The sequence below is a fragment of the Candidozyma pseudohaemuli genome (genome assembly GCF_003013735.1).
Source record: "Candidozyma pseudohaemuli strain B12108 chromosome Unknown scaffold00013, whole genome shotgun sequence".
Lineage (NCBI taxonomy): Eukaryota > Fungi > Ascomycota > Pichiomycetes > Serinales > Metschnikowiaceae > Candidozyma > Candidozyma pseudohaemuli.
In genome coordinates this window covers 57,239-81,872 of record NW_020194447.1, presented here as the reverse complement: position 1 = coordinate 81,872, position 24,634 = coordinate 57,239, and the positions used below count along the sequence as shown (strand labels likewise).

Below are 24,634 nucleotides of genomic sequence, written 5' to 3'. Positions count from 1 at the left end.
ATGGCTGCAAATGGATCATTCCACGCCAAATATTCATAATTTCAACCAAACCATACTTATTGTATTTTCTTGTGGATAACGTGAAGATGCTCGTACCTCACGCTGATCAACCTAATTAGCTGCTCTAAGTCGCCCTCTTCGACCGAACGGAAAAGTCCGGCAAACGCTCCCCTCTGTTCTTTCTCCTTCGCGTTATAGCAGGTCCCCTTCTTGACAGGAGCCTCGTACATAAAGTGGCGTTTGACAATATCCCCGCCATAGTCGATATCGTCATCAGTTGCAGCAAGATCCTTCTCCACACGTAAGAGCTTGTAATTTGTAACTTTAAACTTTGCATAGATGTGGACCTTCTTGAGTAGCTTGTACCAAGGGTAATCTTCAGTGAGGAGGTTTTCGACATCATGGTTGTAGGCATCGAAAATCAAAGATTGTGCACTTGCGTCCTTGAGGAGCTTGTCAAATTGTTCAAGCACGTCCTCGACGGTCACCTCCTCATTCTCGAGACTCCAGAACCCGGGTGCAAAGTACGCAGTAGACTTTCTGTGTTCTAGAATGTCCTTGAGAATGGTAGACTTTTCGAGGATGAAAGAATCAACCTTTTCGGACCGCCATTCATCGAGCTGTTTGCCCATCACCTCGCGGAAAAGGGAAAACCGCTGTTGTGCCAAGTCAAAGTAAGGTTCCAAACGATAGTCGATCACTTCACGCTCCTCTAAAGAAAGTACTAGGAGGCCAAGGAAACGCACCAACAGGCCATGAAGATCAAAGTCGGGATCAATATCCTTCAACCAGCTGTAGGAGTATTGGTCCAGCTCAGGGACATACGTAGATTCATTGTGTTGCGAGCTTTCGGAGAATTTGAAGTTCACAACAGGGGTATCACCTCTAAACTGAAAGACGCCAGCGTCTTTGGCAGTAAAGGTATCTCCAAGTATGTTGTTGATCTTTGCTCCACTTTCTTTATGCCAGTAGCGATACAACGAAGTCTCATCATCGTCATCGTCCTCGGGTAACTCTTCGCCAGACAGCTTCATGACACGCTTATAGGCTGTTGAGTTCTTCGAAAATGGCACAATGTCAGCGACCTGGTTGATGATGTGGTTGAGCATTGGACTCAGGTCGACAGAAAAATGGCTTCCAGTGACCACATCCTCGTCTAGATTGATGTAAGCGATCAATGGCATATTATCTGGGAAGATATTCGTATCCAGCAACGCTGCCTTAGCGCCAAGCTGGCTGCTTCTTGAGGCATCCCATGAAACAAATTTGATGGTACGCAACGGTTTCCAGCCAAGTTTACGAAGACGCTTGAACGCTCTCATGACCTCTAACATGATCGCATGTCCACTGCTGGGGTTCAAAGACGTAAGCGAGTCTCTGGCGGCGCCAATAACAATTTCACCATCGTTCATGACGCCCTTGATAGACCCAAAAACCACTTTGGCAGAACCAGCACGGCCGTTGTCCTGCGCGGATACCCTGAGCCGAAGCAGTTTGGAGTATGGCGCAAACTTCCAGTGGGAGAAGTTACCCCTTCCAGGGCCCAATGCCTCCAATATAGGTTTCATGGAGTCGTGGCTCGCCGGGAGCAACATTTCTGGCTTTGGCACCTCGGCTGGCTTGTAGTTTCTCAGCACGGTCAGCTTCAAGTCGTCCGAGCCGATGACAACCACAGCCTGGGCGCCTCTGAAGATGGCGTAGTTGACACGGTCGGTCACCGAGTAGTCCTTGGACTCCAGACTAGCGAGCAAGGCGGTTTTGGCCACGACAGAGATGCCGTTCAGCTCGAGCAAGTCGTAGTCTGTGGGCGTGCCGCCATGGACGTAGACAAAGTCGCCGGACACGGAGCCCACGGATCCAAACGGAAAGAAAGCGGGCGTCTTGATGTCCTTGAAGCGCCAGGAGCTCGTGACCTCCTCCAAGTCAGCGGAGTACAAGACCCTGTGTGACTCGGAGTCGAAGAGCTCAACTCTAGACGAGCCCGGAAGCCTGAGCAGCCTGGGAAGCTCGTACTCGTACGACAGCGTGGAAAGCCCAAAGTCGGCAAAGCGCTTCTCCACGAAGGAGGCCAACTCGGGGTAGTTCTTATCGGCCACTATGACGCCCTGGCTGTTGATGTTGGTGAAGTTACGTAGCCACTCGCCAATGTGCTCCTCGTTGGTCACGCCCGTGTCGTCCGGGCGGCCGATCTTCAACTGGGCCAAAAAGATCCGCTTGAGGTCTGTTTTGTTGAGGTGCAAGTCGTGCCACCTTCTGAAGTCCCGGTTAAGCGAGGTTCGAGGGAGAAACGAAAGCTGGAGCACGATCAACGCTAGCAAGCCGAAAATACAGAACCACCAGAACCGCTTCCGTAGAAACTGGCGCTGCTTTTCCCGCAACGAAGGCCGTGTTTTCAACAGCTCCTCCCCCACAGTGGTCTCTGGAGACGAGGCGGAGCCCAGGGAACCCTCTATTTCGGTATTATTTGGAACTCTGAGTTCAGGACCATTTGTGTTTTCTTCATCGCTGATGTATCGCTGTCTAGACGTCCCTAACAAGGGTGCTTCTTCAGACATGGGAAAGAGTGGTAGGTGGTGATGTAGGTTTAGAGTGCGGCGCGGTCTAGTGCATTCTGGGGCAGCGAGATGATGTATTAGGGGAAGAGGCCCCTTCAGGGCAGGGGTGACCCGACTAATTTTTTGGAGATGTTTAAAAAATGCTGGATATTTTTGGTTTTGAAGATAGCGGCGTTTTTTAAAAATTTATAAATGGTCTTGTTTTCGTGTTTTACAGGGGTACCACGGGTCGCTGAGCGTTTGCAACCGGCTGTCTCGGTACAGTATTCAACGGTGACCGTGGAGTGGTCCGACCTCGGAGGGAAGTTTGGATTTTGGGTTTGAGTGGAGGGTTGGTTTTGTGGTGGTGGTATTTTTTGAGTTTGGTTTTTTTTTTTGTTGCTGGGTGACGTTGGTGGAAGGTGGTGACCTGAGGCTATACGAGAGGGATAGAGCGGCGAAAGCGATAGAGTGCCGTGGGTTACAGGCAGGTTGTAAGATTTCTTGATAAGGTAATGGGGAGTTTTTAGGAATGTGATATATCTACGGAAGGGTTTGGAGGTGCTGATTGGTGCAGTGAAGGGTGCTATAGTGGTACTCTGAGACTCAATAGGGGAAGGTGCTTAGGGGAGAGGGAGTTAGGGAAGCTGTTTGGGAATGAGATATGACTATGGTTTTTAGGTTTATCAAGCGTGAAACTTCCAACTTTTCGTGTCTTTTGTCTCTTTTTTGTCCTCTGTGTCTATTTCTGTTAACGATGGTTTGTCAAGCTGGAGGTAGAAAACATGTTTTTTGATCTCTTATCAAGCCCATAATCGTTGAAAGTCTTTCCATTTACTAACTTGCCCTATTTTATTAGTTTTGTATAGCAACAGGTAAATGGCATTTGCTCTACCTATGGAGCGTAGAGTCCTTTGATGGGAGAGGGTCTCACTTAACCCGTCTACCACTGACCATGTTACCCTCTAATTTACGACAATTATGAGTCAACCTTATGTTCTTGACTAGGTTTAGACTGAAGAAAGACCTCACCATCTTCTTTCGGTAGTGTGGGTCATGCATGTTCAATCAATGGTCCAGACGTAGCGATCAAAACCAACACCATTCACAAAAGTTTCCTATCTTGGAGACTCTTCATCATCAAATCCCAACAAAACTAATCTTCCCTGCCTCGTCACTATCACCACAGTAGCATGAAACTCACCAACCGCTGTGTCCTTGAGGACCTCACTCACCATAAATGGCTGCAAACGCACAAATCACAAACCACTCTCTTCCTTACACAGCTTCTCACAAGCCCTGGCTAGAACATACCTATACCATTCTTCCACTTAGGTCATCAAATCGCTATTCTTGCCTAAATCCACAGCACAGCCCCTCTACCAAACCTCTACTCATACAAATACCCAGCACCTTAGCTAGAATCAATATCTCTACATCATGGTTTACGTCGCCGATTGGGAAAAGTCCTCCTACCACAACTATCCCCACTTTCCGCCTTATTGCGTCAGAAGGGATATCCAGCCTGTCAGGCTTCCTTCAGTGGCAGAGATCTTGATGAAGATCAAGGAATACGAGTCTCATCCACAAGGTCAGCATATGCACTGGAGTCCAGCATCAACACTGCTGTTTGTTTCGGATATTTCAAACTCCACAGCAGCAACCACTCCACCTAGGGAAATGGGAAAGGTACCCAACCACAACAACATGGCTCAGCCTATAGCCAGAACCAATTCCTTTGAGTCTATCAAGGACACCCTTCTTCCATCACCAGTTCCCACCAACTTGAACAATCTTGGATCACCAACAAGAGTTTCAAGTGGATCACCCACAAGAGTTTCAAGTGGATCAAATAGCGAAAATTCTCCAAGTGGAAGTTCTCTTGAGTCTTCTCAAAGTGGCAGTTCAACTGGTTCAATGGGTTCCTCAAGTCCAGCATCAACAGACCTAATTAAGAAGCCCGGCAATTCGCCAAAGTACAACTCAAAACACCATCTGCCAAAGAAACGCAGACTGTCCAAGAAGAAGTCCAAATCCAAAGGCAGAGGCAAAAAGCCAAATACGCATTGTCACCAGTGTGGATTGACGTCTACACCAGAATGGAGAAGAGGACCCACAGGCTGTAGATCCTTGTGCAATGCGTGTGGTATTTACTACATGAAACTTCTTCGTCGTTTCACTGAAGACCAGGCAAACTCTATATTTGTGTTCAAGAAAAACACCATCACTATTTCGGAGAGAACGATTCCCTCTTTTGACCAGATGACCCAGATGAGCGGAGAAGTTAAGCAGCATAATTGGCTGATGTTCACCGGGCCTGCCATAATAATAAATAGCTAAATAGGAGGTATTTATGGTGGACGATTGTAGGGTATGACTATGCTTTCTGCTGTTTCCACCGACGAACGACATCACTGATACCTCTGAACTCTGGAGACTCAAGAATATCCATTTCTGAAAGGTCCCTCTTGAATGGAATAGGACCAATCTTCTCAAGTAGCGCACTTATGCCATGCTGCATTATGGTACTGACCATGGTAGAATCCGTAATGTTTCTTGTGGTTTCACCAATTTCCCCTCCATTAATAGAACTGAAGAGCGTACGGATCAATTGCCTGTATTGCACGTCCGCTCCAGGATAAAGCACGTTTGTGGATCTTTCTGTTCTTTTGCACCCATCCACTGGCTTCTCTCCATTGAACATTTTCTCTATCCAGACCAAAGCAGCTCCACTGCCCTCGGCCCATTCAAGAATATGGCCTGTTGTGTTTGAAACGGCAAATTCAAAACTGTCAATGCCCCATTTGCAGTAGTTGTTGTATCCTCTTTCTGCACCAGAAAACGGCACAATCTCGTCCTCGGTACCGTGGAAAACAAAGAGTGGAATTTCAGGACGAGGCCCGTCTTCAAACAATGCTGCGGTGTTGTTCTGGACAATCTCCTTCACCAAGGGGTAATCAAAGAATTTCCATCCACTGTTCACCCATGGCTTCTTACCACCAAAGAAGTTCAAGAACATGTAGTCAATGATGGAATTGAAAAGACACTTTTCTTTGGCATCCTCAAAAGGCTTCACCTTATCCTCCCTAAGCTCCTTGTCCAAGATATCTTGCACCTCAGGGTACTCATTGAGCATGCCGTTGATAGCGTTAGGAATGAAACCACCGAAAATCGTGCCGTCTGTGATTTCAGCAGTGAGTGTGATATTGGTGACCCAGCCACCGAGAGCTGCACCCACAAGATTCTTTTTGAGCTCTGGAGCGTATTTAGGCTGGAGAGAAGCAGCCCATCCAGAAGCTATAGTACCACCCGAGTAGCCCCAAAAGGCTGCTTTGGCGTTAGGGTCAATTCCAGTCACATCTTCAGAATTCAAAGCAGCTCTAAGCGAATTAATGGCAGCTTGACCAGACTGAATACCAGCAGTAAAGGAGCCCTTGGGTCCCTCGTAGTCAGGTGCAACCACATACCACCCTTTCGCCAATGCGGTCTGGATAAGAACCATCTCGACCTGGAGAATGATCGTATTCATGGGAGCATTGAACAAGAACGAGAATGAAGGACTGCAGTCCTGGGTGGCAGAGTCCTGGGCTGCCTGGTAAGAAACCACCCTTTTTGGGTCTGCATCATAAGGTTCCAACACCGTCGTGACGATGGCATTGGGATTCCCGTGGGAGTCTTCCGAACGCACCAAAAGCTGCCATGCATTCTTGACATTCACTGGAAAATAGACAGACCGGATCATGGCTGGAGCTGGTCTGGCATTAATGATATCACCGTTCTTGTAGGAAGTAATGTTAGAAGGAGTGTCGTAGAAGTCGTCGTCAGAAGGCTTCACGGGCTTGATGAACTGGGCCGAGACAGCCACGGCCCATATGAGAAACGAAAGAATAAGCATGTGGTGGATGTGTAGGCTGGACGGTGGTACTTATAGGGATGGAGCATATCAGAGAAGTTACCGAATTGGGCGCCGTAGCGGCGTGGTTCGGATATTTTATCACCAACATGAAACATCTCGAGTATTTTGAGACATCAGGTGGAGATGTGGTGTCTGTATTGGGGTGCATTCAACTTTTTGCAACCATTCCTGCTGCGAACATCCAGACCATGAGGATACCGAGATGGCACTTGTGGACTTTTTGAAAAGAGAGCCAAAAGTCGTTTCTCCTTTTATCTTCCTTCAATTCCTTGAATTTCATATAAACTTTCGCCTACGGCCTTGGACCTTCCTTATATGTTTTCCTACTTAGGCAATTTTGCACATTCCGGATATGTACCTCGAGACCAGCGGCTCCGTATTATTTAGCCAGTGCGTCGAGGGCACTCCGAAAGAAAGTAAGCTTCAACTGTTTAAACTGAAAATTGATGGTTGGATATTGAAATGCTCTTGATTCCAAACAATAGGAGGCGTTGAATGGAAGAAAAGATAATGGGATCTCTAACAATACGATTATGTGCTCCTGAATGCCACCGAATGGCTCTGTAGATCGTTTTATCGGGGGTGCGTGAATCCTACAGATTTTCAACTATTCGGGTATCTCGACCCTGCAGCACTTTCCTCATCGGCTCGAATAAGCCAGGGTCCGTTGAATTGTAGTGGAGTTGTGGTTTTGGTGGTTTTTTGTGAAACATGGGGTAGGCTGTGGTGGTGGAATCTTGAAGTTTCACTTATGTTGACGGCGAGAAAGGTCAATAAGGCTCCATTTTGCATTTTCATAGAGCATTGATTCAAGAGCAGAAATGATAGAGCTATAATGTCTCTGGAGGTACTATATCAGTTTTCGGGTCTGCTGGATGCGTGCCATATTGGCCCTCGAATCGAGATACTGACGATGAATGAATAATCTGCTTTCTTAGAATGAAGAACATGGCTTCGATTTTACTGAACTTTTGCAATGTCTGCCTCTATTCCATCCTCATAGTTATAGTGTTATTTCACGAAGCGGTCAGAACGGTCCTTCCTTCGCTCAGGTGTGAGTAATAGTTCAGACAATGGGCATTGTTCAAGCACCTCGAGTGAAGAAGTCTAAAGACCGACGAAGATATTTTTAATTCAGGCATAGCCCTCGGTAGATAGCTGAAAGTGCTGATTTCGTAATTGACGAGGCTTTGTCTGACGGCGATGCTGCAGCTCCTTGAGCAACGTTGCTTGCCATTTTACAATTCAATAAATTACATTCAATTGAGGGAGTGAACTTTGATCTCTCTCCCTTATTACATCAATAGACACATGTGTGAATCTTAAAGACGACTACGAATTTTCACATTTTCACCCTCGTGGGAATTGTCACTATTGCGCTGAGCCAATAAGCCCCAGAACTCAAAGACTATATTTTTTGGACTGAAAATTCAAAAAAATCACGTCTTCAATCACAACCTCTTTTTCCCAAACCACCAATCTCTAACCAAAAATTCCCTTCCAAACCCACTAATATGTGGCTCTCACCTCACTAATCTCGCTTCTCGCTTTGTGACTCTGATCTAGGCCTCCTACACCACAACCCACCCTCCAACACCATTCCAACCAAAAAAACCCCAATTCATGACTAAACTAATCATTCTCAACGGAATCCTACAATTTCCATTCTCCCCTCTTCTCCTCCCCTGTGGTTCCTGACTCATCGGAATCCTTGCAATTTGTGCGCTTATCAGAGCTCATGTCCGGCACCTGAGATATCTAGACGGTGGAAAAGAGATCCTCCAACTACTTCCATATATATCGGTCCATGGACCTTGCCTAATTTCCACTGCTTCGGCCTGCATTTCTGTCAGACCAGCTACAATAACAAAAAGCGGCATTTTCCACCAATCAGCACATGTCCACTCCAGACCAGAGCCACTACGAACTAGGTCGTTCCTATGTTCTGGTGAACCACAGACTGTCCCTTTCGGCACATCTGCCGGTGGTTTTGTCCGGAGATGAAGTCCACAGACAAACCGCAGACTTGGCCTCGATAGGTGTTGTTGGCGACGATCAGGAAGAGGTCGATCCGGGCTTTCTGGACGAGTACGTATCAGAACATGAACCCATTCCCATAGGCGAAGGTTCGCTGAAAAGCTTGAAGGAGCCAATCTGGGAGGACAGGTCCAGCAGCCTGCATTCTCGAGATCTGGCTCAAGAAGACGTGGAATCCACCACTCCACTTGTGGACAAAAACAAGAAGTTCTATGTTGATCTGGATACTGTGGGCGAGGCTGGACCGGTCTACGGCTCCATGGGTCCCGATGCAAACTGGGCAGGTCGCCTAGAACAAGGCCCCTTGGACGCTGTTCCTCCTAAACCGTCTATAAGGACACACTTGCTACGGCCTGTGCAATACCTTCCCGCCGTGTTCTTGGGTGTGCTTTTGAACGTCTTGGACGGTCTTTCCTACGGTATGATCATGTTCCCCATTGGCGAGGCCTTGTTTGCTGACATGGCACCTGCCGGTCTCTCGATGTTCTACATTTCCACCATCGTGTCTCAATTGGTGTACTCTTTAGGAGGTTCAGCATTCAAAGCTGGTATCGGCTCGGAAATGATTGAGGTTACGCCGTTCTTTCACGCCATGGCCTTTTCCATCCAGGCTGACATGAAAAGCGGTTCACCAGACGTGGCGAAAGAAGCTATCATTGCAACCACATTTGTGTCTTTCGCTGTATCGGCTGTTGTCACCGGTATCGTGTTCTTCCTCCTCGGTAAACTTCGACTCGGCGCCTTGGTTGGGTTCTTTCCAAGACACATCTTGGTCGGATGTATCGGTGGTGTGGGTTACTTTTTGATCGTCACAGGCATTGAAGTGTCCTCAAGACTAGAAGGCGGAATCCGCTACGACTGGGAAACAGCCAAGCTCATTTTTGGAAACTACATCACCCTCATGCAATGGCTTCTTCCGGTCCTTCTTACAGTGGTCCTCATCTTTCTCCACAAGCGCATCCACCACTCCCTTCTCGTGCCGGTTTACTTCATCATTGTATTCGTGGTCTTCCATATTGTGGTTGCTCTTGTCACGAACTGGGATCTCGACAAGGCCAGAAACTACGGTTGGGTCTTCCCCGCCGTCGTCAACCATGATCCTTGGTACGCTCATTACAGCTACTTGAGGCCTTCTCTCATCGACTGGATGGCCATCACCAAACAGTTCCCCAAGATGTTGGCACTCACATTTTTTGGCATTTTGCATGTTCCGATCAACGTTCCAGCGCTCGCTGTGACTGTGGGAATGGACCAATTCGACGTCGATCGTGAGTTGGTTGCCCATGGTTTCTCAAACGCTATCTCAGGCCTCATTGGCTCCGTGCAAAACTATCTTGTCTACACGAACTCTGTACTCTTCATCAGAGCCGGTGCAGATGATAGACTTGCAGGAGTGCTCCTTGCGATTGCAACAGCTTGTGTTATGATGGCAGGTCCTGTGGTTATTGGCTATATTCCTGTCTGCGTCGTTGGCTCTCTTATCTTCCTTTTGGGCTATGAACTCTTGAAGGAGGCTATTTACGATACCTGGGGCCGCCTTCGTAAGATCGAATACTCCACAATTATTATCATCGTTGTTGTCATGGGTGCCTGGGATTTCGTGTACGGTATTTTGGCAGGTATCTTGCTTGCTTGCTTACTATTCGTCATTGAAGCTGCTAGAAGACCAGTTGTCAGAGGCATCTACACCGGTGTGGTTGCTCGTTCAACTGTCTTGAGACATCCAAAACAGCAGGAGTTTTTGAAGGATGTGGGCAATCAGATTTGCGTTGTCAAGCTCCAAGGAACGTTGTTCTTTGGGTCTATCGGTGGTGTTGAAAAGACCATCAGAGCACGCTTTGAGCATGGAAAGTTCAACTTGAACCCCATCAAGTTCCTCATCATTGACATGAAGGGCGTGGATTCCATTGACTTCTCTGCTGCTGAAGGTTTCAGAAGAATTCTCAACTTGACACGGGAATTCCAAACACAGCTTATCATCTCCTCTGTCGAAGAGAACGACGATAGTGTTACTGCATTGCGAGACGCTGGTCTCTGGGACTGTGTCAAGTCGTCCTCCCAGACGCTTCAGGTCCAGATGTTCAGCACTTTGAACTACGCTCTTGAGTGGTGTGAAAACTCATTCTTGAAAACTTACACCAATCTTCAGGGCCTGACCCATAGTGGAAATCATAGAATGGCCTTGAGAGGTGTGCCCTCGTCTAACAACCCAGACAAGCGCCATCATAGCATGAGCAAGCTGGTGATGCAGAATTATCCGCTCAATTTCGGGACTCCAAGGACAAAGCAGATCTACCAAGCCGCTACAAGGACAGCCAATGATGAGCAAAAAATACAACACAGGTACTACCTGAGCTCGGACTCCTCATTCAAGAAACAGCCATTGCCATTGATCATGATCACTTTTGGCGACCTCTCAAGTAAGGATGAGAAGTTCTGGTCCAAGCTTGCCCCATACTTCACGAAGGAGACGATTCCTTCTGATATGTGTTTCTACGACACGAACTGCAAGAGGCCCTCTTTCTTCATTCTCGAGTCAGGACTTGTGAGACAGATCTGCAAGTTCGAAAGTGACGATCGAGAATTGCACTCCAGCATTTTGCCCAACACTGCCTTTGGTGATCTCCTTGAACTCAGTCAGTACAGACAAATCACCTACACGACTGTTGTCGAAACTGTGGCATGGCGTTTGAGTGAGAGGAAGATCAAGGAGCTTCTTAAAACAAACGAGGGACAGATCGTCTACAGTGAGCTTTTACATGTGCAGACGAAGTTGTCCAAGGAACGCTTCGATTCGTTAACAGCGAACCTTGTGCTTTCAGCATAGTCATTAACAGTCATTGCGATTATTATTTAAGTTATTCAAGCGTCATACATCACTTTGTAAATTAGTCTAGCGGCATATTGCATAATTGTGCTGATAGGGAGCCTCTTGTAAATTGACCCAACAATCGGGTCTCTGAGTCTGTACCTCCTTGTCTCTACACCAACTACCATGACATCTGAACGTGAATTACTATCTAGGCGGTCTACGCTAGTTTGGCGGGAATTCAACCGAGGCGGTCAAACAGGTGATGAGCACATCCTCCTTGGTATAGGCTCTAGCCACAACGAGGTACTTGCCAGGGGGCACCTCTTCAGGGATCGCCACCTGCTTCAGGATGGTCTGGGCGCCCTTCTTGATGGGACACTCCAAGTCGACATTGTGCACCTCCTCACACAAGTCGTACGTCTGGTGGATCAAACGAATGAAGCCGTAGCGGACATCCACCTCAACGTAAGCGCCATCGGTGATGGACTGCTTCAAGACGCCCTCAGCCACAAACGTCAAGTTCTGGCCCTTGGCAGGAGGGTTGGGGTCAATCACCACTTTTTGCAAATCCAACAATTGTGGCGTCTGGGCGTCACACTGAATGATGGGACTGTTGCCAGGAATTGGTCTCTCGTCTTGGTTAGGGAAAGTGGAAATGATTTTGGGGGACTCGGCGAGTTTAGGCACGGAGTTGAAGATATCAGGGAACGAAAGCAACAGGAGAGCCTCCGCAGATGCAGCCAAGCCGGCCACGGCAAGACGACCAAAAGCTACCATGGAGTAAGATAAGTAGGAGGTGAGGGAAAGGGCAACCTTAAGTACCCTTCTGGGGCGGGCTGTGTGCAGGAACGCTGATAAGCCGTACCGGTATTGTCAAAAAATAACCTTTTGTTTGAATGGCGAAGAGGTGGTGGAGGATGGTGTTTGGTGAATTGCCGAGCAGTTGACATTCTATGCTTTGTGTGTGTTTATGGTGCTGATACGGCTTTGACTCAGCCGCTTACCGAGATCGCGATTCGTCTGACTAGGAACGGAATGTCCCACACTTCGGCCATTGTCCGAGAAAATGGTCAATTCGAGGATATGGTGTTCGAGCCGGTTTAAATTTATGGAATTTTTATGTTTTACGACAATTTCTGGGGTTTTGGTGGGTTGGTGGTGATGTGGCTTGTGGCGAGCCACACTGATAAGCGGCATGTATAGCAGGAAAGCAGCCTTTATGGCAGTAAAGACAGACTTCAAGTGGTGTCACAAGTGGTGTTCGTTTCAAAATCTTCAATTGACCTGAATGATATGAGTAGCCCGGAGGCGGCCTCCATAAGGGGTCGAAGTCTGGCGGCTATTGGTCCAAGTGTGGTGCATTGGGGTACTCAGACAGGCTGTGTAGGAGGATGAAGGCTGTAGTAGTGGTAGATTGAATTGGCAGAAGATGTGCTTTGAGGGTTTTGGATTTTGCCTGCTGCACTGTCATTCAGTATATCCCGTTGTGTTGCTTTAATCAATTCAACTATGTTATGCAGCTCGATTTGATTGGCGATAGCCATATAGGTGATCTTAATTGGTGATGGGTTGATTTTTACTGTGAAAGATGTGGATCTCGATGTAATTGTTGGAACAGTATGTGTTCTTGTTAATCCTATGCTTTACGAAATGGTTGCGAAAAATGCTCCAGAGCAGTAAATGGTGCACAATGTCCGAAATGACCAAAAAATAGAAAGCTAGTAATGAAGCAATTTTTTCTTTATTCATTCTGAATATTCTAAGGAAAATCAATTTTCCAGTCATTTCATGTGGAATCGACGTGTTGACCTTCCTCAGTGCTGATACATCGTTCACACGCCATCCAAACGGAATCCGATCAGAAACTAAATAAGCGGTGTTATCTTCTTCCATCTATTTATTCAATTCTTATAAACGAACCAAGCAGCACACATTATGAACGTATCAGCTACCGCTTTTAAATAACCCAAGATAACGATGTATCTTGTGCCTCACCGACTGAACTTCTCTCTACTCCTCAACCAAAGCTGCTCCACCATAGCTAATTCAAAACACTCAATGCCTTCCCAACAGCCTCTTTATACCTATTGCAAACTTTATAAATCAAAAATCCCAAAATTTGCGCCTACGTCCCCCCTGTAAACCAGATCCCATGCTTAAATAATATCTGCTGGTCCCTGCGTCTACTATAAAAGACCCAGATCCCCCATACTTCCAACTTATTTCTACTATTTATGAACTTAACACATAATGATGGCGTTGGTGCAGCTTGGATTATGGCAACCGTGGGCCACACAAGAAGGCTTTCCAAAAAAGACATCACTAGCGTATCTATTCCACAGGTGTGTCGCCTGGTTCAAAAGCAGAAGCTGCTTCGTCTTGCCCTGAACCTCATGTACGGTTTAGCTCTACTCCATAAACAACAGGTCAATTACGTGTTTGAGGACGTGGCAAATGTGCATCAGAAATTGACAAGACCTGTGTTCTTTGGGCAGATTGAGGAGAAAGCGGTGGTCCACCAGAGGAGGCACGTCCCACTTCCTGATAGTGGGAGCTTCACAATGCAAGATTTCGCTTGTGACGAGTGGTTCCTAGAGAGACAGGGCTTTCGAGACGTGGAGGAATGCTTCGATACCTACATATCCCACGCTCAGCGGGCTGACGCGTTAGACAAGCTGTTGGATGAGATACTTGATCAAACCTTAGCCACCATCAGAGCTAATGAGACTACATTAGGGGAAGTTGGGTTCGAGTTCGACGAAAACGGAGAGATCAACTCTCAAGCTATTCTCTCTATCAATCATGATTTGGCGGGTTTGGAGGCAGATTTTGAGGACTTGCGCAGGGATCAACCAGGTGGGGACCACTCAAAGGACCCCCACTTCTCTACAACACTGAATGTTCTCCGCTCAACCTTGAACCAGAGAGAGTCTCGTCCAAAACGCAAACACATTGTATGTGATCCTGTCACGGTCCACACAGCATACTCCTTCTGCTACCCACTCTATCTTAGAGAGTTCGATACACTACCCTCTGTTCCTAAGAGGCGTAAGCAGTCTATATGGGATACATTGGGCGAGATGAGCCTCACAGCTGCTCCCTATCTTAATCAAGCAACACAGTTTTACTTGGAACCGCCGCCTGGAACGATTCCACCTTCTAGACTTCCTCAGTGGAAAGCAAGAACGGATGACGTTGAACTTGGCAGGAACGTGCAGATTCTGGCAGATGCCATTGAGTTTGCCAGGGCCTCCATGCTAGATTTCGAGCCCGATGATACCTTTGAGTCTTTTACCTTGAATGACAAAACTCTGGAGGATGCCTCCTTCCAGTTCCCCTCATCGCAAGTAGAGTCGCAAGGGACCGTTGGCCGCAACCTCCACAAATTAGCACTTAAGCTTCTCGGTTATATCCACAAGCGCTCGTTCGAATACGGCAGTTTTTGCGACTGGGAAGGAAACCAGGCCCCGTCCGGCGGCTACCGCAAGATCAGCTTTGTGGATCTTTTTCCACCTCAGCCACTCGGTCCTTCGGACTTGTCAGTAACACGCAAGCTAGCAGCCAAATCATTCGGAACCGTTTTGGAGTTGGCAACCAAGAGTGCTCTCCAGATAATTCCTGGTGATGAGCCCGCCGCTGAGAAAGCGTGGGTGCTTCATTCATACGATGATGGTTGAGATCATAATGTGCTCGCTAATATAACATAATTACGATAACTAATTAGGCGTTGGCGCAGAAGGCGCACTGTTTTTCGTAGCGGTTGAAGCCGACAGCGATAAAAAGTAGAAAAACATCGAATTCAGAATTAAAAATGACGATGAAGCGGGAAGGGCGCTTAGGCAGCAACAGCACCGTTGTTGGTGTCGTCGTGCTTGGCGAACTCCTCCTCGGCCTCGTACAACTCAGAGGCCTCTGGCTCTTCGGCGTCCTCACCCTGGTGCAAAGACAAGGTTGGCTTGACGGCAGCAGCGTCAAGAGTCCAGGAAGCAAGAGCGTTCTCAGCGTCAACGATGATCTGCTTGGAAGCCTCGTAACCGTCGTAAGCTGGTCTGGTCTCACCTGGGGTGACAGCAGACTCGTCCAACAACTCCAACAAGGCCTTACCGTAACCGGCTATGAGGGCGTACTTCTCGGCCAACTCTCTGATGGCGTCGAACTGGTAGTTGAAGGCAGCCTTCAACTTCTCTCTGGTGATGTTAGACAACTGGGCCTCAGCAACCAAGGACTCGGCCTCGGCTCTGACCAACTCCTGCTCCAAAACAGAGATCTTTGGAGATTGTGGGTCCTTGTACTTCAAGTGAGCAATCTCGTCAGTGATCTTCTGCTTTCTGTCTCTAGATGGCTGGACGGAAGCCTCAATGTTTCTGATGGTCTTCAAGGTGATTCTGTACTGGTCGTACTTGTCAATGAACTGGTCCTCCAATTCACCAATCTCGTAAATCAAAACACCCAACTTGTCAGTGACGTCGGAAACGTCCTCGTCGTTCTCCTCACCCCAGAGGGACAATTGCTTAGCGGTCTCACGACGCTCTCTGGCGGTCAACTCAACAGCTCTCATGACGTTCTTCTCCATCTTAATGAACTGGGCCAACTTTCTGGACATCTCTGGACCAGTGGCACCGGCCAAGTTCTTTCTGAAAGTGGAGGTAATACCACCCTTACCGAAGAACTTGGACTTGGTGGAGGAAGTTGGAGGTGGAGGGGACTGCAATTGAGCAGCGGTGGGGGCCTTTTGGGATCTCAACGAGTATGTTCTGTGCATGGCTGAATAGATTAAATGACTAGTTCGGCACAATCTCCCGGGGGCTGGCTCCTTTTATACCACAAGGGAGGAGGTTGCGTCGAAGGTCAATCGACGTGCACACAGTGTATGCGGCCCACGCAAGATAACTTGCTATTTATGCGCAGTTTGCGTCCACAATTCGGCCTAATTGGGAAGCAAGAAAGCAAGCTGGTGGGTGAGTAGCAAGCATGGCCAATAAAAACCGCTGATGCCAATACATCGGAGCGAAGGTGGTGCAGACACTTTCCTGGGCCCCCCACGGAAAAACTAATCCACTGAATCCAACATTGGCTATTTTAAAACAACCCAAGAAAACCCGTGAACCAGCAAACAATTATAATTTATCCCGCCTTATTTTCAGCAAATGACCTCCCTGGTTGTTCTTTGCTTGGCCTGCCCTTGTTGCCGCGGTCGGAACGTCAACTGGGTCAGACAACCGCGCCGACGCCGGTGGAAAACAGGCTACTGGCTCCATTGTGCAGGACATTACACTCTTCTCTTTCATTCCTCTGTCCTTCTGTCGCCCGCTGACGTCATATGACGGGGAGTCTCATACAAAGCCATCGGAGATTTTGCATTTTTGACATCATCGTGGTACGGCTGCTTAAACTGTGGCCAGGGTTTACACGTGCTTAGCGGTTAAGAACTTTGTGGAACATTTGTGGGAAGACATGGTCATCTCGATGCTCATCACTTGCGATGAGCGGAATTTCCGGAAATTACGTAGTGCCGCCAAAGTCAGTTTAGGATCGAATCTTGGAAAGAAAAAATCATCGTCTATCAAATTTCGTCACCCAGACAACCGCTTGGTCACTTCTCTCCTCTGCTCAACAAGGTGGTCATCCACTAGTGTCCGATGACGAGGTACTGCAGGCAGTGCGTCCATGGAACATGCTCGTTTACCACAGATCCGCGCGGCTTACCTTAGCCACTGAATTGTGATCCTGCAGCTTATTCCTTCTTCTGTTTCTTTGCAGTTGACTCGTTTCCGGACCCACCCTCAATTGGGCGTTTCGTGTTTACGTCAAGCGGCTCTAAGATACGGTAATAATCCGCCTCTAACGATTCGTATGCAGTTTGCAACTTATCGAGACGCGTGGGTTCATCAAGCCCGCTGAGAGCTTCCTTGTTCTTTTCAAAAAGTCTGCGTTTGATGAAAAGCCTGACAGCCTTTTTAGATGGCTTGACAGGTCCATTTTTCAATTGATACAAGAAGAACATCTCAAGCAATCGCAGAAGCTGGCGCTTCTCGAGTTTTTCACGCTGCTTAAAGTCCTTGATCCACGATTCGTTCACCTTGTCCAAACTCAAATCGGTCAAGTCAATCTTGCCGTCTTTGACAAGTCGACTGAAGTCAACACGGTCTCTCAAGTCATCGAAGCTCTCATTGGGGTCCTCCACGACAATTTCAACCACACGCTCGTCCTCTAACCAGAACTTGTACAATCTCTCGTAGAGCTCTCCACCAAGAGACTTGCCTTGAAGGTTGGGCAACACCACAAACTGTGAAATCTTCTTACGGGTTTTCTTCACGCCCGCGTCAAAGTCGGCCAGACCCGGGTACACCCAGTAGTTGTATGCGGTTGCAAAACCAACAACCTCGGGAAGTTTTGGGTTGGTCGTGTTGTACATGACGTAAAGGTCCCACAAGGGGTCCTTGGAGTCGATGTAGGTGCCGGCCTCTATAAATAAAAGCACCAAAATCTGGAGTCTCTTGTGCAACTCCACACCTCTAGGTGAGCTCAAGTCGAGCTTATAAATGGCAAACAGCTCGCCACCTTTAGTGAAGTCCGAGCCAACTTTTTCACCAGGAATTTCGAAGTTCTTCTGCTCTTCTTCGATAGTGTCTCTCCACTTGGCCTCGTCCTTGTACACGGTCAGTTCTGGCAAAAGCTCGAGCAACTTGGTTTTGGGGTCCACCTCGATGTCTGGAAGCTTGTTCTCGTACTTGACGTTTAAAAATGGCAAGAACGTCACCAGGTCAAAGCATAAGAAAATACGGAGGCCCTGGAACCCGAAAATGGTCTCGGCGTCGCCAAAGATAGGGTAGGTGAAAAGTGGGCTAAAGTTGTGGGCTTTGCCTTGGGTATCGGTGACAAAAATAGCCAAGGCTTCGTTCAGTGACGCCGTCCATTGCTCCGGCTGGAGCGACGCCACGGCCATACTCATTTTGTCAGCCATATTATCGGTTTTTCTATTGTTGTTGGTTGAAGTTGATGTTTTCAGACACGCTCACCAGACGCGCACGACTCTGGTACAATAGGCGTCGAGGTCTGGGTGAAAAATGGGGTGGTGGAGATTCTGGAATGTAGAAAGAGTGTCTGGTTTATTTAGTGGAATTACAGGATCGTGGTTTTTGAATTTCTTGGGGTAACGTGTGGTCCAGAACGGGTTTAGTTTAGTATGATGGAGAGTTGGCTCGCTTAATACCGTGTCTCCATAATATCTTCCACGAGTTGGAGAACAAGCAGAGTATTTAAAGAGCGATGTAAGGAAGACCTATATCCCCTTTTGTTTGGATTTTGTCGAAATTCGAGATTTGGGATGACTGTGTTGATAATAGCACTACAGCTCAGTGGTGCGTTTCTGGGACATAGATACATGGATAGCTCAAGTTCCATGACTTGTTTCCTCGAGCTCTTGATACTAAAACTAAAATAAACTGGATCTAAAAAATCGGCATCATTTAAATTGGGATACTATCCATTTATCCAGCACAATTCTGCTAATGAACCAGACACTGTATGGTATAACTAAAGAACCCTAACTTTCCAGCCAAACATAGACACCATTTCAACTTATTGAAATTTGCAAGTGTTTCAAAATCAACTCCATGACTACACCAACCTGTCCTATAATACAATTGATAAATATTTACTCTATGCCGTTTACTCTATCACAGCAACAAGGTCACCGGCATCGACCATGTCTCCGTTCTTGTGCATGATCTTGGCGACTTTACCGCCTCTGGTGGCCACAACCATCATTTCGGTTTTCATGGCTTCCACCACGATAAGTGCCTGGCCCTTCTTCACCTCGTCGCCAGGAGCCACCAAGGATTTCCAGAAACGACCGGAATATTCAGAATAAACCATTTCGGCGTTTTCGTCAAACTGGTCCTCTTCACTCAACTCAGGGCCCGTTTTTCCAGAAGCCAATTCGGCGTTCGAAACCTGGATCAAACGGCTGAACTCCTCCATCTTCTCTCCACCTTGGGTCTTGTGGAAAGCCTCGATAGACTCGCTGTTTTCCTGAATCCAGCGGATGTACTGTTCGTGGTCAAACACGGAGTCGATGATCTCAACAGGGTACTTACCAGCAGACATCTCCTCCGTAAGAGTGTCGAGCTCCTCCTCAGAAACAGGGTAGAACTCAACCTGGTCAAATGGGTTCAACAACCACGGTTTCAGCGAATGTGCACCCAAGGTCAACTTATCCCAGATAGGAACCGTTCTGCCCACCAATTGGTATCCACCAGGCGAGTCCATGGTGTAGATACACATGTAGGAACCACCGATACCCACACATCCGTTGGGTGTGTGAGTTCTGGAAGGATTGTATTTGGTTCCCAACAAACGGTGTCTTGGGTCCAAGGGAACGGCACAAGGAGCACCCAAAAAGACGTCACCGAGTCCCAAAACCATGTACCTAGCAGTGTACAACATGTCTCTGACGGAAGACCTTTCGATGCCGTTGATGGAGGCAATAAAGTCCACGTTGTTGGGCAACCAGGGTGCCTCAGAGCGGATGGTCTCGGAGTATCTCTTGACAGCATCCAACGTCTTTTTGTCTTCGAACGCCATGGGCAATTTGATCACACGGGAAGGAACCTTCCACTTGTTGGTGAAAACAATCTCTTTTTCAAGCGCTAGCAAGGTTTTCACCAAATCGGCCTGGCTGATTTTCTCGTTGTATTCGATTAACACGGACCTCACACCACGGGACATTTCCACAATGCCCTTGACGCCTCTTTCGCCAACCATCTCGATCAACTTGTGGATTCTGAAGGCCAAGTTAAAATCCATGTTGTTTTCGCCGTACTCCACCAAAATGTAACGGTCTCCGGCTTGACGGTACACTATTTTAGGGGAAGTGCCGTCTGCTGGGATACAAGCCAAAACGGGGTCCTCGGGAGCAGAAAGCTGTTTTTGTTCAAAAGAAGGAATCTCGCCCTCCAAAGTCTCCACAACCTTATCCTGGCTCACCTTCATGTCCTTGGCGGTATCGTAAGAAAGCGGAACAAACTTGATCAGATCGCCTGGTTTGACCTGACCAATCTTCCACATTTCAGCCTCGGCCACAACGGCCTCACACACGAAACCACCCAAAGAAGGACCGTCGCAGGTCAAAATGACAGGCTCGTCACCGGTAAAATTAATGGCTCCAAGCGAGTAAACATAGTCGTGAGCATTGGATGGGTGCAAACCAGCTTCACCACCGTCTTTTCTGGCCCACTTGGGCTTAGGTCCAATAAGACGAACACCAAACCTGTTGGAATTGTAGTGGACCTTCCACTCGCTGGAGAAGAATTCCTGGACGGCTTCCTGGGTGAAGAAGTCTGGGGATCCGTGAGGTCCACAAGTCACACCTACCTGCCATGCATTGTCCTTGTTGTACTGGTACGAAGGCACAAGGGCTCTTGGAATTTCCACGGGAGCACTAATGGGCATGGGGAGGGTGCAGCTGGGGAGTTCGGGCTGGCCCAAAAAGAGCACATCTCCAAGACGCAAAGTACGACCATTGTAGCCGCCCAAATTGCCCAAGGCGAAAGTGGATCTCGATCCAAGGTACTCTGTGACGTCAATGCCGCCTCTAATGGCAAGGTAGGCTCTGCAGCCGGTGTCGAGTTTTCCCACACCCAAGATATCGCCCTTCTTGAGCTCCAAAGGCTTCCATTGACCCACAGGCTGGTCGTTCACAGTAACCGCAACATCACCTCCGGTAACAGCCACAATGGCGCTGTGGTGGAATACAATCTTTGGTCCGCTAAGCGTCATCTCAAGCCCAGGAGCAGCAGCGTCGTTTCCTACTGCTCTATTGGCCATACGGAAAGCATACTCGTCCATGCATCCAGAAGGAGGAACACCAATGTGCCAGTAGCCCTTTCTGCCAGGAAAGTCCTGAACGGTGGTGTAGGCGCCAGGGGTAAGAATCTCCATAGCCGTGGGGCAGTAGTCGTACGAATCAAGCACCTTGGTAGAGACCTTGGCTGTTTCGAACATCTGCGAGTTGGCAATGGAACGAAGGTAGTCGATGTTGGTGATGCAGCCGGAAACAACGGTTTCGTTAAGCGCCCACCGGAGCTTCTGCAACGCCTCGTCTCTGTCCTCACCATGAACAATGATCTTGGCTAAGGTGGGATCGTACTCTCCAGAAACAACGGTACCTTTTTGCACCCAGCCGTCGATACGGGCAAAAGACGGGAAACTGACCTCGGTAAGCTGGCCTGGCGAAGGCATGAAGCCCTTGACGGGGTTTTCAGCATAGAGTCTGGCTTCCATGGAAGCACCTTTCACGACGATTGGCTGCGAAAAATCGGGTGGAGTGTCAGCAGCAATAAGCAACATCCACTCGACCAAATCGAGCCCGGTGACCATTTCCGTGATGGGGTGCTCCACCTGCAAACGGGCATTGACCTCCAAAAAGTAGAACTCGTCTCTTTTCTCGTCGTAGATGTACTCGACCGTGCCGGCACACTTGTAGTGCAAAAGAGAGCCCAAGGACTCGGCAGCTGTTCTCATACGCTGTCTTGTGGCTTCTGGAAGATTAGGAGCAGGTGTTTCCTCAATAATTTTCTGGTTTCTTCTCTGGAGAGAACAGTCACGCTCGCCAATGGCCAAAGCTTTACCGTAACCATCACCAACCATCTGGATCTCCACATGTCTGGCGTTTTCCACAAATCTTTCCAAGAACACGCCAGAATCGCCGAAATACGACTTGCCCTGGTGCTGCACCGTCTGGAAAACCCTCTCGATGTCCTCCTCGGAGTCCACCTTCTGCAATCCAATGCCTCCACCTCCAGCAGTGGACTTCACCATCACAGGGTACTCCAACTGGGCAGCCACTTTTCTGGCCTCCTTGGCGTCGGTAACAAGACCCGATCCGGGGACCAAAGGAACACCGGCTTTTTGGGCAATTTCTCTGGCAGAGTGCTTGAGTCCAAGCTTTCTGATGGCATCACCAGAAGGTCCCACAAACACGATGCCCTCTTTTCCACAGCGATCAGCAAAATCGGCGTTTTCAGAAAGAAAGCCGTAGCCGGGAATAATGGCCTCGGCACCACTCTTCTTGGCGGCTGCAAAAATCTTGTCCATGTGGATATATGTTTCAGCAGCCAGAACACCGTTAAGTGGGACCGCCTGGTCCGCCATCACCACATGCTCAGCGTACTTGTCTGGGTCGGAGTACACGGCAATGGCCTTGATCTTCATGCGTCTCAACGTTTTCATGATCCGGACGGCGATTTCTCCTCTGTTGGCCACAAGCACCGATTTGAACGGTTTGGGGGTCTTTTTGGCCTCAGCGTCAAGATGTTGGTGGTAGTTTTTCCAGCCGCCGAATTCTGTAATGTCGGTGGTACCTTCAGCAAGATAGCCCGATTCTTCACAAATGAACGACTTGATCCACTCGCCAGAAGCCGTCTCCACAGACCCTATGCCCAAAGGCTCAGGCACAAATGCAATAAACTGGCCAAACGTCTCGGCGGGAACCTCGTAGATCTCAATGGCAATTTTCTTGCCGCCTTTGGACACTCTTCTCAAGCCCGGTTTGGCCACAGGCCCGGTTTTCGGCAAGGCATAGAGTTTGTATGATTCTGCGGTGGTGGTCAGCTCCACAAACAGAGCACGCACTTTCTGGAGCTGCCAGTGCAACTGGAATCCTTTGAGGTGGGCACCGACCACGGCCAATTTGATGGTGTTTTTGAGTACTGGAGCTGGAAGCTCCGTACGGTGGTGGAGCAAATCGTGGACGGTAGCGGTGTTGATTTGCTTTTCCTTGAGGCACCCATAGAAGCGAGGCACCTCAGCAGAGTATGCTTTCATGTAGCGAGCGGCAAAGTCCAAAAGAGCGTAGTCGTTGAATTTTTGGGAAAGGAACGTCACGCCAAAAGGCACGCCGTCGCTGGTTCTGAACCCAGCGGGAACACTCAAGGCACTCAAATCGGCGAGGTTGACAAAGTTGGTGTATGTACCCTGGCACGAGTTGATTTTGACCGGCTCGGCCTGGACATCGGCGATCTTCGGCGTCAATGGGGCTGTAGGTACAACGATAACGTCAATTTCCTCCAAAATAGGTGTGATTTTCTGCACCACAGCCTGGCGCTTGTACTCGTATTCGAAGGCCGTAGTAGCAGGCATGTTTTCTGCGCCCTGGATGATTTTTGCAACCGTGGGGTCCAAATCTTTTTGAGGAGGACTGGAGGCGTAAAAATCCTTCATGGCCCAGTATCTCTCGGCGACCCAGGCGCCTTCGTAGAGGTACCTGGCCAAATCGAGAAGCGGCTGGATATCCACCGCAGATAGCGTAGCACCGGCTTTTTCCAAAGTGGAAACGGCTTTTTCGTAAAGCTTGGGGTTTTCCTCTTCACCACACCACAACAATTTGGTAGGAACACCGACTTTGGGAGCACTGCCAAAAGTCAACTTGGGGTTCTGTGGCATGGGTCTGGAGTAGCCGTCCTTGGTTGGATCCTCGTGGGCCAAAATGTTGAATGTGAGCTGGGCGTCCTGGAGGTTCATGGCGAAAATGGACACACAGTCAAGCGACTTGCACGCTGGAACCACGCCGTGGGCAGAAAAAACGCCCTTTGTGGGTTTCAAGCCAATCAAGTTGTTCAATGCAGCAGGAACACGGCCTGAACCGGCGGTATCGGTGCCCAAAGCGACCGGAACAATGCCTCTGGCCACCACCGAGGCCGATCCAGCAGAAGAACCGCCCGAAACATAGTCCTTGTTGAATGTGTTGGGAGTAATGCCATATGGCGATCTGGTACCCACAAGACCGGTTGCAAACTGGTCAAGGTTGGTTTTTCCGATAATAATGGCACCTGCGTTTCTCAAAAGCAGCACCGTGGTGGCGTCCTCCTGCGGCTGATATGAGAAAGACGGGCATGCTGCCGTGGTGGGCAAAAGCCTTGTGTCGATATTGTCCTTGACAGCCACAGGAACACCGTAAAGAGGAAGCAGGCGTTTTTTCGAATGCGACTGGAGAAAGCTCCACTGGTGGTCCAAGTCTTCCGGCAGCACCAACGAGATCCACGCCGGGTCCTCTGGAGCACATTTCTGGGAGCCCAAGAGCTCGTGAAGTTTTGTTAGCGACTTGTCTGGGGTGGCTGAAAAATGGAAGCTTTTCCACTCCTCAACGGTCCAGCCGAACATGATGCAGTGATTTGGTAATTTTGAAAACTGGAGATCCCACGGCGAACGCCGTCTTTATAGCTCATCGCTCTTGGCCCAAATAGGCATTTCATCGGGATTGGCCTGGGGCAGAGCCCGGAGAAACCATGCAGCGATAAAGCGTAAGCGTTGCGCTGTGTGCAGTCTATCAACGGT

The 24,634-nt window shown here is 48.6% G+C and overlaps 8 protein-coding genes across 8 annotated transcripts; 3 read left to right on the top strand and 5 right to left on the bottom strand.

Moving 5' to 3' along the window:
- Nucleotides 1-56: 56 nt before the first annotated feature.
- On the bottom strand, nucleotides 57-2,555 carry C7M61_004216 (uncharacterized protein; the record flags this gene model as incomplete). Its single annotated transcript, XM_024859539.1, has 1 exon — nucleotides 57-2,555. The coding sequence occupies one exon, from the start codon at nucleotides 2,553-2,555 to the stop codon at nucleotides 57-59; it is 2,499 nt and encodes an 832-aa protein (XP_024712208.1).
- Nucleotides 2,556-3,974: 1,419 nt separating this feature from the next.
- On the top strand, nucleotides 3,975-4,874 carry C7M61_004215 (GATA-type transcription factor; the record flags this gene model as incomplete). The annotated part of the gene is made up of 1 exon (XM_024859538.1): nucleotides 3,975-4,874. The coding sequence occupies one exon, from the start codon at nucleotides 3,975-3,977 to the stop codon at nucleotides 4,872-4,874; it is 900 nt and encodes a 299-aa protein (XP_024712207.1).
- A 37-nt stretch (nucleotides 4,875-4,911) lies between these two features.
- C7M61_004214 (uncharacterized protein) lies at nucleotides 4,912-6,429 on the bottom strand (the record flags this gene model as incomplete). The annotated part of the gene is made up of 1 exon (XM_024859537.1): nucleotides 4,912-6,429. One exon carries the CDS (start codon nucleotides 6,427-6,429, stop codon nucleotides 4,912-4,914), a length of 1,518 nt encoding a protein of 505 aa, XP_024712206.1.
- Nucleotides 6,430-8,347: 1,918 nt separating this feature from the next.
- Nucleotides 8,348-11,314, top strand: C7M61_004213 (uncharacterized protein; the record flags this gene model as incomplete). The annotated part of the gene is made up of 1 exon (XM_024859536.1): nucleotides 8,348-11,314. One exon carries the CDS (start codon nucleotides 8,348-8,350, stop codon nucleotides 11,312-11,314), a length of 2,967 nt encoding a protein of 988 aa, XP_024712205.1.
- Nucleotides 11,315-11,521: 207 nt separating this feature from the next.
- On the bottom strand, nucleotides 11,522-12,076 carry C7M61_004212 (sterol transporter; the record flags this gene model as incomplete). Its single annotated transcript, XM_024859535.1, has 1 exon — nucleotides 11,522-12,076. The coding sequence occupies one exon, from the start codon at nucleotides 12,074-12,076 to the stop codon at nucleotides 11,522-11,524; it is 555 nt and encodes a 184-aa protein (XP_024712204.1).
- A 1,457-nt stretch (nucleotides 12,077-13,533) lies between these two features.
- On the top strand, nucleotides 13,534-14,976 carry C7M61_004211 (uncharacterized protein; the record flags this gene model as incomplete). Its single annotated transcript, XM_024859534.1, has 1 exon — nucleotides 13,534-14,976. One exon carries the CDS (start codon nucleotides 13,534-13,536, stop codon nucleotides 14,974-14,976), a length of 1,443 nt encoding a protein of 480 aa, XP_024712203.1.
- A 158-nt stretch (nucleotides 14,977-15,134) lies between these two features.
- On the bottom strand, nucleotides 15,135-16,061 carry PIL1 (lipid-binding protein; the record flags this gene model as incomplete). Its single annotated transcript, XM_024859533.1, has 1 exon — nucleotides 15,135-16,061. One exon carries the CDS (start codon nucleotides 16,059-16,061, stop codon nucleotides 15,135-15,137), a length of 927 nt encoding a protein of 308 aa, XP_024712202.1.
- Nucleotides 16,062-17,033: 972 nt separating this feature from the next.
- On the bottom strand, nucleotides 17,034-24,460 carry DUR1,2 (bifunctional urea carboxylase/allophanate hydrolase; the record flags this gene model as incomplete). Its single annotated transcript, XM_024859532.1, has 2 exons — nucleotides 17,034-18,276; nucleotides 18,975-24,460. The coding sequence occupies 2 exons, from the start codon at nucleotides 24,458-24,460 to the stop codon at nucleotides 17,034-17,036; spliced, it is 6,729 nt and encodes a 2,242-aa protein (XP_024712201.1).
- Between the last annotated feature and the right edge of the window lie 174 nt (nucleotides 24,461-24,634).